Below are 17084 nucleotides of genomic sequence, written 5' to 3' on the forward strand. Positions count from 1 at the left end.
GAGTTTGCAGGAGACAATTTAGTTCGATTAATTGGTTGGTGACTCTCCGAGACTCCTTGCCAGGTTTTGCAGATATCAGCCTGGCAGCTCTCCAAGCCAGATAAGGTCTGTGACTGTAAATCCTCCCTTGAAAGACTTTGCTGGATGTGAATGAGCAGAATTCACAGTAAATTAATAAAAGGGATTTCTGTTGGGACCAGGAGTTTGCTTCATGCTCTTGGGAAGCCTCGGTCAGAACAAAATTGCAAGTCAAGTTCGCATGATTTACGGGTAGTCCTCAACTTACAATAGTTCATTTAATGACAGTTCAAAGTTACAACGGCACTGGGAAAAGTGACTTATGTCCGTTTTCCACACTTAAAACCATTGCAGCATCCCCATGGCCATGGGATCAAAAGTCAGACGCTTGGGAAGCTGACTCACATTTATTGTAGGGTTGTAGTGTCCCAGGATTCATGCGATCCCCTTTTGTGACCTTCTGTCAAGCAAAGTCAGAGGGAAAACCAGATTCACTCAACAACCATATTAATTTATCAACTGCAGTGGTTCCATTGACAACTGTGACAAGAGAGGTCATAAAATGGAGCAAAATTAATTGAACTTTGAACTTGAACTTTAATAAGATTTGTATGCCGCCCACTCCCTTGGGACTCTGGGCGGCTCACAACAAAGTAAAAACATTTAAAATATTAAAAATACAATGTTAAAAATTAATACAACATCCATTCCATCAGGTGGGGTTGGATGTTAATCAACAGCCCCAGGCCTGCAGGAACAGCCAGGTCTTGATTGCTTTACGGAAGGCCGGGAGAGTGATGAGGGTCCGGATCTCTGCGGGTAGCTCATTCCACAAATGCAGCTACAGAGAAGGCCCTCCCACGGGGAGCTGCCAGCCGGCATTGTCTGGTCGATGGCACCCAGAGGAGGCCCAACTTGTGTGATCTTATTGGTCGTTGGGAGGTGAATGGCAGGAGGCAGTCTCTCAGGTAGCCAGGTCCAATACCATATAGGGCTTTAAAAGTAATGACTAGCACTTTGAAGCGGGTCCGGAGACCAATGGGAAGCCAGTGCAGCTCGTGGAGGATAGGTGTAACATGGATGTATCTGGGTACACCCATTATCGCTCGCGCAGCTGCATTCTGGACCAGCTGTAGTCTTCGGACACTCTTCAGGGGCAGCCTTGCTGAACAACTGCCTTGCTTAGCAACAGAAATGTTGGGCTCAATTATGGTCTTACCTCGAGGACTACTGTATATGAAGCAAATCCCTCATTTGAAAATCAACACAACCTGTGATGTCTCGCATTCAGAACTGATTGCGATGAGAACGTAAAGCTTTTTGAAAGTCTCATGAAATAACCCAGATCCGAAAAATGGACCCTGCACTTGCAGGAGTAAGGGAGGAGGAGGAAGATAAAAACAATGAAAAGAAATAGAAAGTCGTTTCCATTTTCTTTACAGCAATTACAAATATAAATATAAAAACTATCTCTTGCTTTGTGGGTTACAAAAAAAACAACCCCCTTCTCTTTTTCCATCACCTCTATTTTAATCATCCAAACCATACACCATAAATTCCTTTTTTTCCGTTTCACAAAAAAAGTCTGTAAGAAATTTCTAGTCAGCAATAAACGTGAATGTCGTGTTTTCTCTAATCAAGGAAGTCCATTTAGCTATCTCTGTTAAGTTTCATCATCTTCACCGACTATTTCTCCATTGTGCCAAATCTTTCCACTTTGCACAAATAATAATCTCGCTGCAGTTATCCTATATAAGAGCAAATGCCTTTCTTCCAGCTGTTTGCCTATCAATCTCGAAAAGAAAAAACATCTGGTTTCAATTGTATATTAATCTTTAAATTCCTCCAAGTTGGTGTATGTAGGCTACTTCTTCAGGGAATTCCAAGGAAATAGCAATAGCAATAGCAGTAGACTTATATACCGCTTCATAGGCCTTCCAGGCCTCTCTAAGCGGTTTACAGAGAGTCAGCATATTGCCCCCAACAATCTGGGTCCTCATTTTACCCACCTCGGAAGGATGGAAGGCTGAGTCAACCCTGAGCCGGTGAGATTTGAACCGCTGACCTGCTGATCTAGCAGTAGCCTGCAGTGCTGCATTTTAACCACTGCGCCACCTTGGCTCTTGCAATGTTAGCATGGCACAACAAAATTAACTGAGTCTGCAGTCTTCAACAGGCTGACTTGAGAATAAGTCTGTAAACGTTTGCATCATAGTGGTAGCCATGCCTGGAAGTATATTGAAAGAGCTGGCTGACACTTATCAGAAATTAATGGAGGCCACATTTTGAAATTCATGAAATATTATTTTTGTAGATGACCGTGTCTACAGAACATATTGGCACAACAGGGTTAAAAAATCGCCATAGCTAAAACCTAACAGCAATAAAATGCATGGAAGAATTTTTGATGCTTCTGTACAGACCTTGAAAGTTGCAAAATAAACACAACAACGATGATTGTGAGCAACCATAGGAAGTAAATGATGTTTCATCACAGCTGTTTTAATGTTACTTTATAGACACCTCAAGACAGAATGCTATTATAGATTTTTCAAAATGTCCGGGTCATTTTACATGGATATGAAAATATATCAGCTGAGAATAACATTTTATGCATTTACAGTACTTTGTGGAAGTTTCCTATAATTCATTAAAACAGTTCTTCCCAATCTGGCTCCCTCCAGGGATATTTGGATTACAACTTCCATTTATGGCTTACAACAACAACAACAACAACAACAACAACAACAACAACAACAACAACAACAATAATAATAATATCTGGCTCATAATACACCAGACATCACACTGGTTGAGAAAAATAAGGTCACAATCATAGACATCGCAATACCAGGTGATAGCAGGGTCGCCGAGAAGGAACATGAAAAAATCGCAAGATACCAGGACTTAAAAATTGAAATTCAACGACTATGGCACAAACCAGCAGTGGTAATTCCAGTGGTAATTGGCACACTGGGTGCTATTCCAAAAGCACTGGAATTACATTTAAAAGAGTTAAAAATTGACAAAATCACCATCAGTCAAATGCAAAAAGCCGCACTGCTTGGATCTGCACGCATATTACGAAAGTACGTTACGACGTCCTAGGCCCCTGGGTGGGGCCCAACTAGTAACCAATGCCAAATCCGGCGAAACAACTGGCCGCTGTGATACAATTGTATAATAATAATAATGACTATTAATACATGAAAGGAAAGAATAAGGAAAACTGAGGATTGTGGGCTAAAGTGCAAAGTATTAAAAAAAAACTTGGAGGGCAGGACAAACCACTTTTAATTGTTCAACCGCACAGTTTGTGTAATGGTATTCCATCGGTCACAGGGACGCAGTGGCTCAGTGGCTAAGACGCTGAGCTTATCGATCAGAAAGGTCGGCAGTTTGGCGGTTCAAATCCCTAGTGCCACGTAATGGAGTGAGCTCCCGTGACTTGTCCCAGCTTCTGCCAACCTAGCAGTTCTAAAGCATGTAAAAATGCAAGTAGAAAAATAGGAACCACCTTTGGTGGGAAGGTAACAGGGTTCCGTGCGCCTTTGGCATTTAGTCATGCCGGCCACATGACTACGGGGACATCTTCGGGCAGGGCTGGCTTTTTGGCTTTGAAATGGAGATGAGCACTGCCCCCTAGAGTCAGGAACGTCTAGCATATATGTTCGAGGGGAACCTTTACCTTTTTCCTTTATCAAAAGAAATTCTGGTGCCAATTTTGATTACCAGTTAAGGACTCGCTGTACTCATTTCCCTGTTTGGTAGCTGAAGCAAAAGTAAAATTGGACTAAACGCTCCATGCATTTTATGAACATAGAACAATAGAATTGGAAGGGACCTTAGAGGCTTTCTAGTCCAACCCCCTGCTTGAGCAGGAGACCCCATAAAATTTCGGATAAATGATTGCCCAGTTTCTTTTTTGAAAGCTTTATGAACAAGAATCTGTTTATGATTACTATGTATATTATTCTATTTATTAATTTAGGTTCTAGGTTCAAATCCAGCTTGTTCATTAAGGGAATTTTTAATGAAAAATCTAGATTTGAACCTAGATCTTCACTTCATAAAGACAAAGCAGATGGTTGTAAGCATCCCAGTTCATCTTAATCCTGGTAGTAGAATTTTATGTCTACAAGCAGGCAGCCCGGCTGCCACAGCCGCCAACATAGAAAAAGGTATAGTATGCTGTTACTGATGCTTGGATGAATACAGGTGGTCCTCAACCTCTGACCATGATTGAGCCCAGTGTTAGGTAAGCTCCCCGTTGGAAGAGTAAGTACGTTCAGAGAAGCGTTGTGAGAGTTGTGTTGGATAACACACAAACCAGCATACAGAGACACTGCAGTTTAAATAGGCTTTTACTTTCTTGGAAATAGAGGTATCAAAGTCCATCAAACAGTCCAATTCCTACACGGATAAGACAGTCAGTCATCAATATCTTTCAGTTAAGGGATAATCCAAATAACATAGTCCATAATCATACAAACAGTCCGGTACACAAAGTTTGCTAGCAGTTGCAAAACTTACAATAGCTCACGGCACTTTCTAACAGCCAGCTTCCAAAACACTCAGATCAGATCAGCCCAGCATTTAACAAACAGAGAGCTAACAGTCATTCTGGCTCCCTCTTATGGCCAATTGAGGAAAACAGCAACCAATCACATTTTACAGCATGATTTAAAGAAACAGGTATAGCATTGTTACATGATTTCTATATTGCCAACCCAACTGTTAGATTATATTCCTAACAGAGCCCAGAATTTATGATGCGGAGTGAGAAATTTGTGAAATGAGTTTTGCCCCATTTTATGACCTTTATTCTCACATTTGTTAAGTAAATCACTGCAGTTGTTAAATTAATAACAGGGTTGTTAAGTAAATCTGGCTTCCCCATTGACCTGTCTTGTCAGAAAGCCACAAAAAGTGATCCTATGACCCCTGGATCAAGGGTGAAATGCTACTGGTTTGGACTGGCTCGCCCGAACTGGTAGTAAAATAAATGAAACCACTACGGACGGACAAACCAGTTTTTCCAATGATCAGCTGTGACGCATGATTTATATTAGCTAGAAAGCAGGATTTTCTGCTTTCTGGCTAATCTAAATCGTGCAGCACAGCAGATTCCCCCCCCCCACTGTTCGCTTACCTTACCTTTTTGTCATGCTGCGCATTACGTGAGGTCCTGCGCATACACGGAGGTGGCACGTGTGAGCGAAGTGAGCACATTGTTACTGAACCGGTAGCAGAGGTAAGTGGATTTCACCCCTGCACCCCTGGACCCTGCAACCGTCATAAGTGTGAGCCAGTTACCAAGCATCCAAATGTAAATCATGAGACCACAGGGAGGCTTGCAACGGTCATAAGTGTGAAAAATGGTTGTAAGTCACTGTTTTCAGTGCTGTTGCCACTCTGAACGGTCACTAAGGGAACTGTTGTAAGTTGAGGACTGCCCTGTATCCTACAATTTCCCAGGTTCCTAGAACAGGAAGCTGCGTGATGTGAACACCTTGAGTTCTTTTAAAAGTCCTGGAGAAACAGTGGTAGGAGCAACACTGCAGAGCAGTCCGCAATCCTAGGCAGGTGGAGAGTTCACCTTTTCTACCTGCTTTAATAAGAGGGAACCTAACAGAAATTGCCTTTGCCAACTTGAACTTTTCTTCATCCGATTTATTTAGATCCTGCCTCTATTATTTTTACAAATAACTCAAGGAGGTAAACGTATCCAACACCCCCCCTTCATAGTTTCCCCACAACAACCCTGTGAGGCGAGTGGCATGACAAAACCGCGGTCCACTAAAGCGCGCCCGACTAAAGCGCGTACCTGACGTCATCAGCAGTGCGACAAATACGACCGCGGAGAAAAAAGGGCGCTTTAAAAAGCGCTTTTAAAGCAAGCCGATTCACATTAAGGTAAGGGTTAGGTTTAGGGTTAGGGTTAGGGTTAGGTTAAGGGTTAGGGTTAGGTTTAGGGTTACGTTAAGCGTTAGGGTTAGGTTTAGGGTTAGGTTAAGGGTTAGCGTTAGGTTTAGGGTTAGGTTAAGGGTTAGGGTTAGGGTTAGGGTTAGGTTTAGGGTTAGGTTTAGGGTTAGGTTTAGGGTTAGGTTTAGGGTTAGGTTTGGGGGGGTAGGGTAAGGTTTTCGCGTTAATTTTAACTTTACCGCTCACAGCGTGATGTTTTCGTCGCGCTGTGATGACGTCAGGTACGCGCTTTCGTCGAGCGCGCTTTAGTCTACCACAGTTTTGTGGTGGAACCGTGAGGCGAGTTGGGCTTAGAGAGAGAAAGAGCGACTGGCTCAAAGTCACCCAGCCGGCTTTCATGACTGAGGTGGGACTTGAACTCACAATCTCTTGCTTTCTATCCTGGTTACCTTAGACGCTAGACCTAATTGGCTCTTTTGTTTGGTTTCTACCAGTAAAACAATGCACTTTGCACCTATCCTAGATAGAGGGAGCTAATTAGAGCCACATATTTCAACTTTCAAAGGAAAACATTCCTAACTTAAAACCTAAAAGGCAATAAAGCAATCACAATCCACTTCCTTCTTACCACCCAGTCCTAGGGAAAGTAGCACCCACAAGCCATAGTTTAACTGGCCAGCTGATGAGTTGTTACAAGCAGGGGGAGAGAGAGGGGGAGAGGGAGGGAGAGAGAGAGAGAGGGAGAGGGAGAGAGAGAGAGAGAGAGGGAGGGAGAGGGAGGGAGGGAGAGAGAGAGAGAAAGAGAGGGGCTGGGAGTTTATCGTTGTGTTTATCTTTAGAAACTGCTTGACTTTCAGCTTTAGGGATGCTTTTCAAAGGAACAATTTTGTTCACGTTTGTAATTGTTTTAATTGCTGTTTTATTTTGTTTAGCCACCGAGAGTCAACTGGAGTGGGTGGTTATCTTTACATCTAAATAATAAAAAAACAATCACTTGCACTGCTGTTTTTCAGCAACGCTAAGCAAAAGCATAAGAAATGAACCCAAACTGCAGGTGAACCACTAGGAGAGGATGGGAGGAGAAAGGTCCACCAACCTCCAACGGTGGACATCTCTGAATGTTCTGAAAATATACCCCTATTTTTCGGGGTATAAGACGCACCTTTTTCCCTCAAAAAAGAGGGTGAAAATCTGGGTGCGTCTTATACACTGAATGCAGCATTTTTGGCTTTCCGAAACCCTACCGCCCCCTTTGCAAAAATGGCCGTGCATAGCCTTTAGGAGGCTTCCAAAGTGCTCCTGGGGGCTGGGGAGAGCAGAAATAAGCAAAAAATGGGCCATTTTTTTGTTCATTTTTCCCCCCATCCCAGCCCCCAGTAGAACTCTGGAAGCCTCCTAAAGGCTATGCATGCCTCTTTTTTTTTGACAAAAAACATGCCTGTTTTTGCAAAAAAAAAGGGTCATTTTTGGGAGGTCTGCAGAGTGCAAAAACTTTTTTTTAATTTGCCTCGCCAAAATCTTAGTGCATCTTATACTCTGAAAAAATACGGTACATTGCACCTCCAAAGATCATCTGGCCCAGCCACCATGGAGAAAACTCAAATCAACCTCACTTCTGGAAGCCCCCCCCCCATGGGGCCACCACAAACCTCAGATTTCAAAGAGGCAATCTCCCTTCCAGCAGGAACCCCCATCATCTTTGATCATTATCAATCTTCTCTGAACTTTGAAAGAAGTTCAGAGAAGTAGCCAACTAAGGCCTGGAGACTAAAACATACGGATTTGGTTTGGCTATTCTAGAGAAAAGAAGGTCAAGGGGTCCACTTATTTTCTAAAGCACCAGAGGGCAGGACAAAAAATAATAGTTGGAAACTGATCAAAGAGAGAATCAACCTGGAATTAAGGAGAAACTTCTTAATAGTGAGGACAATTAACCAGTGGAACATCTTGTCTGCAGAAATCATGGGTGCTTCATCACTGGATATTTTTAAGAGCCTGGACCAGTAGTAGTTCCCAACGTGAGGTCCAGGCTTAATGGGGGCAATTTGAACCTTGTTTAAACCAAGTTAATGGCCTTTTAGGCTTCCCCTGCGCGAGTAAAGTTCACTTTTTGACTAAAGTAAGAATTATATGTCACGGGAGGGAGGGGGGCATCAGAATTTTAAAGAAGCTTCGGTGGGGCATGGCCCAAAAAAGGTTGGGAACCCCTGGTCTAGACAGTCACTTATGTAAAAATGGTATAGGTTCTCCTGCTTGAGTAGGGGGCTGGACTATAAGACCTCCAAGGTCCCTTCCGGCTCATTCTATCTATTCTACATTCGAAATCACTTATGAGAGTCTCACCTGCCACCCTCTGGATGAGTTGGGACTGCAATTCCCAGAATTCCATTTCCTGCCAGCTGGGGGTGGGTAGGGGGGGGAATTCAGAAAAGTTGGGGTACCAGGGCTGACTTGGACAGATCCAGGTCTAGGTCGGAACTGGGAAAAGTTACTCAACGGAATAAAAGTATAAAGCAGGGATGTCCAAACTTGGGAACTTTTTAAGACTTGTGGACTTCAACTCCCAGAATTCCCAGCTGGGGAATTCTGGGAGTTGAAGTCTACAAGTCTTAAAAGTTCCCAAGTTTGGACATCCCTGGTATAAAGAGTTGGAAGTGTCCTTGGAGGTCTTCTAGTCCAACCCCCTGCTCAAGATGGAGCCCCTATCCTTGTATCTTATATTGGGAGATCGCAGGCTCATCCCCACGAAGTCGGACGCCCCGCAAAACCGCCACAATTGCGGGAAGGCGTCCCCAAAAGGCAGAAGGGGCGAGGGGGGGTCTCTCCGGCCCTCCTCTTGAAGCAGCCCAGAGCGGGAGCGGCGGGAGGGCGACCCGGGACTCCTCCACTCCACTCGGGTCCCACCACGGAACCCGCCGCTTCCTAGCCAAGAACTTGGAAAGCAAGGAAAACACGGAAAGAAAGAAGGGGTTTTGGGGACGGGGCGGGGAGGGGGGTGAAGAGCCGGGATAACCTCCCCATCATCTCGAGGCTGGAGATCGGCCTTGGTTCGAGCCGCACCTGCCCCCCCCCCCGCAACCCGGGACTTCGTAAACACGCGGGTCACGGGCAGCTCCATTCTCACAACCACCCTGGAGGAAGAAGAGCCAAGGCAGCTTTGAAGGAGCGTCCGCGTTCAGCCTGCTGGATCTCCCTCCGTGCCTCAGTTTTCCCCCTCTGGGAAATGGGAACAGGAGCGGTTTTGTTTTACGCACACCCCCGCCGCCCCCTTCCCAGCCGGGCTCGTCCTGAAAGCGGGCGGGGCGGACTTGCACTCTCCAGGAACAAACTCAACCGGCCGCGAAAGGAAACCGCAGGGCGCGCCCGCAGGCGGCTCCGGGGAAGGTGACGGAGGAGGAGAGGAGATCCAGGGACCCCCCCGCCCGCCCCGGCTCGAGTCTTCCCCCCCGCTTCCCTTCCTACCTTGCTGTACAGCTCCGTCACCGACATGTCCCGGCCGGCGATGCGCAAAAGCCAAAGGGGCGCAAAGCCGAGAAGTCCGCAGGCAACTCCGAAGCATTCAAGCCGGAGCCGGGCCGAAAAAGAGCGGCGTCCAGGCGCCCGGTGGTGCTAGTGGCGACGGGAAAGGGATACAGGCGGAGCCGGGCGATGCAGTTCCGACGGCCGGCCGCGCTCCGCCGACCTTTGCCCGGCCTCGGCCCCGGAGTTATTTACCCAACGGCCGGCGAAGAGCGGCAAGGCGGAAGGTGGGGGAGAGGGAGCAGCCGCTGCCCGGCGAAGCGGGCGGGCGGAGCCGGGCGCCGCTCCCTCGTCGCCAGGTAGGGGAGGCGCTGGGCTCGGCGGGGAGGGAAGGAGGGAGGGAGGGAGGCGGACGGACGGCGCCGCTTTCCTGCGCTCGTCTGCTTGGCGCAGGTGGGAGAAAGCCGGGCAAGCCCGCGGGCACGGCTCGCCCTCTGCCGGCCGAGCCCGGGAAGCAAGTGCGCGCCGTCCGGCCGCCCTTCCTCTCCCCCCCCCCCACCACCACTTGGCCTGACCGAGCTGCGGAGGGCCGGCTAGATGCCCTCGGGGGGACCGTTCAGCTCTTCTTCAACCCCCGGGCGCTCCGATGCTCCTTTCTCCGGGCAAAAGCTGCGGTTTCCCCACCGGCCGTCTTCACTTCTCCGTCAGGTCCAGGGGAAGCGCGTCAAATTTCCTTTCCTTTTTTTATCCATAAGGCGTACTGCAACCTGCTGGGGACACGTCCTTCGCCCTGGTCCCATCTTTTTTCCTCATCCCTCTTTTCCCCAGCCAGGATCCAAAAGATGACAAAGCCCTGAGTAGCTACTACTTGTTATAGTTAAGATGGGCATCCTGAAATCCCTGGAGAAACTCCTTTGAGAGAACATTAGGTGCTCTGGCAAGATCTGATGGTTCTCCAGGTAGTCCAATTCCCACAATTCTTCTTGGGCAGAATTGCCAAGCCCACCCATCGGAGGGTGCCAGGTTGAGAAAACTGCATTGTGTTTTCATATATATATATATGTGTATATATATATATATCTACACATACTGAATGGAGAGAGAAAGGGAGGGGGAAAGTAAATGAATGGGGAAGGGAAGAAAAAGAAATAAATGGATGAAAATGGGGAGAAATGTGAGTGGGAAAGGAAAGGAAAAGAAGGTGAGGAAAGAAGGAACGAGAAAGGGAAGGGAGAAAGAAGGAAGGGAAGGAAGGAAGGATGCCAGCCTTTCTCCCTCTTCTTTGGATGATAGTAGCACAGATAGGATTTCTGTACATTAATTAGACATTCCTGCAATTTTTGAAAGATTTCTAGGCGAACGAAAGAACAAAAAAATGTAGTTTTGCCTCTGTTTTGAAATTTGTATGTACAGGAGGCGTTTCATGAATATCAAAAACTGTCCCTTTATTAAATCAGTTGCTTCTTCATTGCATCACAGGCAGTGAGTAATTGAATTAAGCGTGGGAAAATCAATGAATAAGCAGATCCCACATTTTGCCTAACGTGCTTAGATGTGACCGCATATGTTCGTATCGAAGCCATTATTTGCTGCTCTTTCTAGCATTTTTGCCAGGGTGAGTGTGCACATACGCACACCCACATCCCATTATAAACACTGGCAATAAATATGGACTGTCTCAATCAAATGCCAAATGGCTAGAAGAGTTTAGAAGTCACAGATTCTCCGTCCACCATACTTACCAAAGGCTATCTCCCTCTTGGCTGCGTTCACGTGACACAGTGAATCACAAATCAAGGAGCCATATTTTACCCCCGTGTGCTGTGTGATTCCAATCTATGTGTGAGGTTATAAATCACAAGGTCCTGCTGTCTTGGAGTCTGGCAAGATCTCAAAAGTGTGGAATCTGTGATGTGATATATTCCCTTTACTTCAAACTGCTGCTTCTGGATGGCATTGGAATCACACAGCACACTGGGCTAAAATATGGCCCATTGATTTTGAGAGAAGTAATTGATTTAATAAGGGGAAACCCACAGTTTCTGATAGTTACGGAACAGCTGCAGCAAAGGTGGGTTCCTACCAGTTCGCACCTATTCGGTAGAACCGGTTCGTCAAATCTACCGAACCGGTTAGAAGAGGTTCCACCAGTGGACCCGGAAAGCAGGCCACACCTACAGAAGACGTTCCAAAAAATTTTGAAACCCACCACTGGTCCTTGGATATGATTATTCTACACTATCATGCTCATATTTATAAAACTCAGTGCCTCTGTGAAAGGTAAGGATGACTACTGCGTTCGTGGTGCAATCAGAACATTGCGTGTGTTGAAGTTGTTTTAATGCAAACCAAAGATGCCTTTTAAAAAAAAAGTTTACATCATATTCTTATGCATGCCAGTGCTGTGTGTGAGGTAATTACGGTGGTTCTGACAAGTGTCGTCGGCATCTTCATATCCGGTCACACGGGCGGCAAGCACTGTTCCCTCTAAGGTGCGCGGCCGCGCGGCCGCGCACATGGCAAGAAACCCCCGCGCAGAGGTTTCTAACTCCCGCGCAGAGGTTTCTTTCAAAGCAAACGTGGGGAAGTCCTTTGCAGGCGGCTAGAACTGGCTGCCTGCAAAGGACCTCCCCAAACTTGTTTCAGCGGCACGCAGCTCTCAGCCTGGGCGGCAGCGTCATGCAGGCTGTGGAACGAGGGAGAGGAGGAGGGAACCAAAGAGAGGCTTTTGCCGAGTCTGCGCCCCACAGCCAGCACCGTCCTGGCGCCTCAAGCCGCGTTTCTTCCTGCAAAGCCCTTCTGGCGTCAAGCGGAACTCTCGGGTTGCCTGAAGGGCTTTGCCTTTGCAGGAAGAAACGCGGCTTGAGGTGCAAGGACGGTCCTGGCTGTGGGGCGCAGACCCGGTAAAAGCCTCTCTTTGGTTCCCTCCTCCTCCTCCTCCTTTCTGGAGCCCCTTCCTCAAAGATTTGGTACCAAAGCAATGGCGGTGAGGAAGTTGTGTCTTTTGGATTTTGCACTGTTGTCTTTTCAATGGTTCTCAGACTGGTTGAACCTTTAGCAGCTGGGGTGATATTCTTTACTGTTAAGGTTACAATTGGATGTGTTGGACGAATCTTAAAAGATGAAACTTTTATTAAAACGTTTGACTTAACTAAAAACGTCTTCCTTTTTCTTCTTCTTCTTAAATATGATTTATTTATTTTTACTTCAGAAGTTTGATGACCGTTGTACAAACTAATCCAACCTAAATGTAGAGGAGGAGAAGAAGGGGGGGGGATTTAAAAAGAGCAGAGGAAAAAGAAAAGAAAGCATGAAGAAAACATAAAGAAAGGGATGGGAGGGAGGGAAGGAAGGAAGGCACTTTATGTTGAAACAGAAAATATTATATAAGGAAGAAAATGGAAATAACTTAGGAAGGAAGGAAGGAAGGAAGGAAGGAAGGAAGGAAGGAAGGAAGGAAGGAAGGAAGGAAGGAAGGAAGGAATTGCACTTAATATTGAAGGAAAAGAGAATGAAGGAAAAAGTATTGGAAGGATTGAAAGAAGGAAGGAGGAACAAAGAATTACACTTAATATTGAAATGGAAAAGAAAATATAATGAATGAAAGAAGAAGTATAGGAAGGAAGGAAGGAAGGAAGAAACAAAGACTGTTGAAACAGAAAAGATAATATAAGGAAGAAAATGGAAAGACGTATAGGAAGGAAGGAAAAAAGGAAGGCAATGTTGAAATGGAAAAGAATATAAGGAAGAAAATGGAAAAAAGTATAGGAAGAAAGGAAGAAATGTACTTAATATTGAAACAGACAAGGGAATGAAGGAAAAAATATTGGAAGGATTGAAAGAAGGAAGGAAGAATGGAAGGAACAAAGACAATGTTGAAATGGAAAAGAATATAAGGAAAAAAATGGAAAAATGTTAGGAAGGAAGAATTACACTTAATATTGAAACAATTGAATATAATGAAGGAAAAGGAAACAGGAATAAGGGAGGGACGGAGGACTTCAGCTCCCAAGGCTGGGAAAAGAATCTGCACTAGGGACAATGCAAGCTATGCTTCACCCCGTCAGCAATGTTCCCTCTAATTTTTTTTCAGTGTGAGCGGAAAAGTATTCTGGGAGTTGAAGTCCACAAGGCTTAAGGCTGTCAGGTTTGAAGATCCCTGGGGTTTTTTTCCTAAAGGGTTAGGGGTGCGAGGATCTTGTAACTTGACAGCTTTAAGACTTGCACGCTTCAATGCCAGAGTTTCTGAGCCAACATTTTGGTTGCTAAGCAGGACCGTTGTTAAGTGATACTGATATTATATAACACTTTTAATTAAGCGGGTACCTTGAATAAACATAACTTTGAGTTTCAAATAATACTGATTTCGTTGTTGTCTTAGGTGACATCTGTGAAAAAAATTAAGGTGCTCAGGCATGAAAATGTGCCGCTCAAACACTATACTTTTCCGCTCACACTGAAAAAAAATTAGAGGGAACATTGGCGGCAAGCCACTCCCATCCGGTCACATGGCCAGCAAGCCACTCCCACAAAGGAGGCCACACCCACAGAGTAGGTTCGAATAATTTTTGAAACCCACCACTGAGCTACAGGCACACTTTCCAAAACTGTAGCAAAGCTATTTAGGTGGTTTTTTTTTTCCTTTTGTTTGCCTGGAAATCTCTTTCATTACTTTTTAGCACATACAATATGGAGTAGAGTTGGAAGGGACCTCAGAGGTCTTCTAGTCCAACCCACTGCTCGAGCACAATACCCTACAGCCGTGATGGTGGACCTAAGGCACGCCTGCCAGAGGTGGCATGCAGAGCTCTCTCTGTGGGCAGGCGTGCCATTAAAAGCTGCTATTCTGGTTTCCGGCACGGCCAGCTGGTCTTCACGGGCGCTGGAGTACTGGAAAACAGCCTGAAAATAGCCAAAAGCCAAGCCATTTTTTGGGCCATTCCTGGGCCTTTCTTGGGCCGTTTTTTGAGCTGTTTTGGGGACCATTTTTGGCCTGAAAAATGGGCAAAAAACAGGCATGCTCGCACCAGCCAGCTGTCCTTCTGGTTTCTGATGCTCCGCCACACAAACATGTACGCACGTGCATACGTGTTCTGGTTTGGGCACTCGGTGCCAGAAAGGTTCTCCATCACTGCCCTACACCATTTCAGACAAATGGTTCTCCCAGTCCCTTTTTGAAAGCCTCCAGTGATGGAGCACCCACAACTGAAGTGTAAATATCACCATAATGCCTTGGAAAGACCACATTTGGAATATTGCATCCAGCTTTGGTTGCCACAATGTAAAAAAAGATGCTGAGAGTCCAGAAAGAGTGCAGAGAAGAGCAACCAAGATGATTAGGGGACTGGAGGCTAAAATATATGAAGAACGGTTGCTGGAATTGGGTATGTCTCGTTTAGAGAAAAGAAGAACTAAGGGTGACATTATAGTCTTCCAATATCTTAGGGATTATCACAAAGAAAAGGGGGCAACCTATTCTCCAAAGCACGTAAAGACAGAACAAAAAGCAATGGGTGGAAACTAATCAAGGAGAGAAGCAACCTAGAACTAAGGAGAAATTTCCTGACAGTTAGAACAATTAACCAGCGGAACAACTTGCCTCCAGAAGTTGTGAGTGCTCCAATACTGGACGTTTTTAAGAAGAAATTTGACAACCATTTATCTGCAATGGTATATGGTGTCCTGCCTGAGCAGGGGGGGGGGGGTGGACTAGAAGACCTCCAAAGTCCCTTCCAAATCTAATTGTTATTCTGGAGGCAAGCTATTCCATTGGTTAATTGTTCTCTCCATTAGGAAATTTCTCCTTAGTTCTAGGTTGCTTCTGTCCTTGGTTAATTTATATCCATTGTTTCTTGACTTGCCTTTTGCAAGCAGTGCACCTCTTACAGTGATTTCCACACAGATCCTCAAAAAAATCATTCCAGCTCGGCGTCTGAATTTTCAGGAGGCGTCAGGCTGAATTTCCCTAGTTCAGTGGTTAGAAATGACCAGGCATCTAACCACTCAAAATCCTTCTCTGTAGTTTTAACGATATGCCGAGTCAGAGATTCTTTTCATTCTGCATCAGTGTTCCTTGCAGATGCTTTTAAATTAGTTCTCTATTCTAAAGCACTGGAGTGAGATGAAACCCTCTGAGGTTGGCTTCTGGGAACAAAGAGAAACCATTTAGAAATTGCTTTGATTTGGGGGTTAGAAGGTCTGCCCGGAGCCGTATAGAAATATTGAATGTGGCAGCAAGCTCGCTACCCCTTTACGGATACCAAGGATTGTCACCAGAGGCATGGAGGGACCCTGGTTTATGATGAACACAGCAAGAAACGTCACCGAATAGATGGTGGAGGAATTGCTAGAAGACTGGTGCGCCAGTTGCGACCCTACCTGAATCGGGAGGCTCTCACAACAGTCACTCGGGCCCTTGTGACCTCTAGGCTGGAATACTGCAATGTGCTCTACATGGGGCTGCCCTTGAAGAGCATCCGGCGACTTCAGCTAGTGCAGAACGCAGCCGCGCGAGTGATTGCGGGTGCACCTCGATTCACCCGCATAACACCTATCCTCCGCGAGCTGCGCTGGCTACCTGTCGATCTCCGGATGCGCTTCAAGGTGCTATTAGTCACCCATAAAGCCCTACATGGCAGTGGATCTGGATACTTGAGAGACCGCCTTCTGCCAATTACATCCCTGCGACCAATAAGATCCCATAGATTAGGCCTCCTCCGCATTCCATCGGCCAGCCAGTGTCGGCTGGCAACTACAAGGAGGAGGGCCTTCTCAGCAGTAGCCCCGACCCTTTGGAACGAGCTCCCCGTGGAGATTCGTACCCTCTCCACCGTCCAAGCCTTCCGCATAGCCTTGAAGAACTGGCTCGCCCGTCAGGCCTGGGGATAAGGATAGCTACCCCTCCCGAATGATGAATGGATGTTGCCTACTATTTTATTATATGTTGTATCTTAATGTTTGTATTCCCCCTTCCCGGTTTTGTGTGAGCCGCCCTGAGTCCCCTCAGGGAAAAGGGCGGCCTACAAATTCTAATAAAACCAAACCAAACCAAGACGGAGCACCGGTGAGAGTACATTAGGGGACCTACTGTGCAGTTGAGCAAGCAAAAAGGATGGGCTTCTGTCCTTGTCATTCTGAATAACAGTGTGGGAAGTTATCATCCAGCCCTCTCCCAGAAAAATGAAATGTCCTAGGAAATATTGAAAAGGCAGAATATTTCTCTGGATGTGAAAAGAAACATGTTTTAAAAGACAGAATAGTTGCCTATAGCAGTGTTTTTCAACCTTTTTTGTGCAAAGGCACACTTTTTTCATGAAAAAAATCACAAGGCACACCATCATTAGAAAATGTTAAAAATTTTTAACTCTGTGCCTATATTGACTATATATATATAAAGTGTTTTTCCCACGGCACACCTTACACTATGTCACGGCACACTAGTGTGCCGCGGCACAGTGGTTGAAAAACATTGGCCTATAGCTTTCTGCCCATCCCCAGCTAATGGGCCATTAAGATGGCCAGGCTAGTCCACTTTACATAATAAAGACTTCTCCTCACTGCAGCTGTAGGAGGAAGGGATATTACTCAACTCTCCACATGGCATCTGAGAACTCATCTATACCTGTAGCCCCCTGCATGGCACCATGGGAGTTTGATAACCAGTCAGAATACATTTCTTACAC

The 17084-nt window shown here is 45.9% G+C and overlaps 1 protein-coding gene across 1 annotated transcript in view; it reads right to left on the reverse strand.

The window, feature by feature from the left end:
• MYO5B (myosin VB) overlaps positions 1–9706 on the reverse strand; it is a 331539-nt gene extending 321833 nt beyond the window's left edge. The window contains exon 1 of the mRNA XM_087715323.1: positions 9406–9706. Coding sequence (XP_087571449.1) covers positions 9406–9432 — 27 coding nt within the window. The 5' untranslated portion in view covers positions 9433–9706. The remainder of the gene's footprint in view (positions 1–9405) is intronic.
• Positions 9707–17084: the final 7378 nt, after the last annotated feature.

The sequence above is a fragment of the Thamnophis sirtalis genome, unplaced genomic scaffold (assembly GCF_051295495.1).
Source record: "Thamnophis sirtalis isolate CommonGarterSnake01/CBP01778 unplaced genomic scaffold, rThaSir2_p1.2 scaffold_5, whole genome shotgun sequence".
Taxonomy (NCBI): Eukaryota; Metazoa; Chordata; class Lepidosauria; order Squamata; family Natricidae; genus Thamnophis; species Thamnophis sirtalis.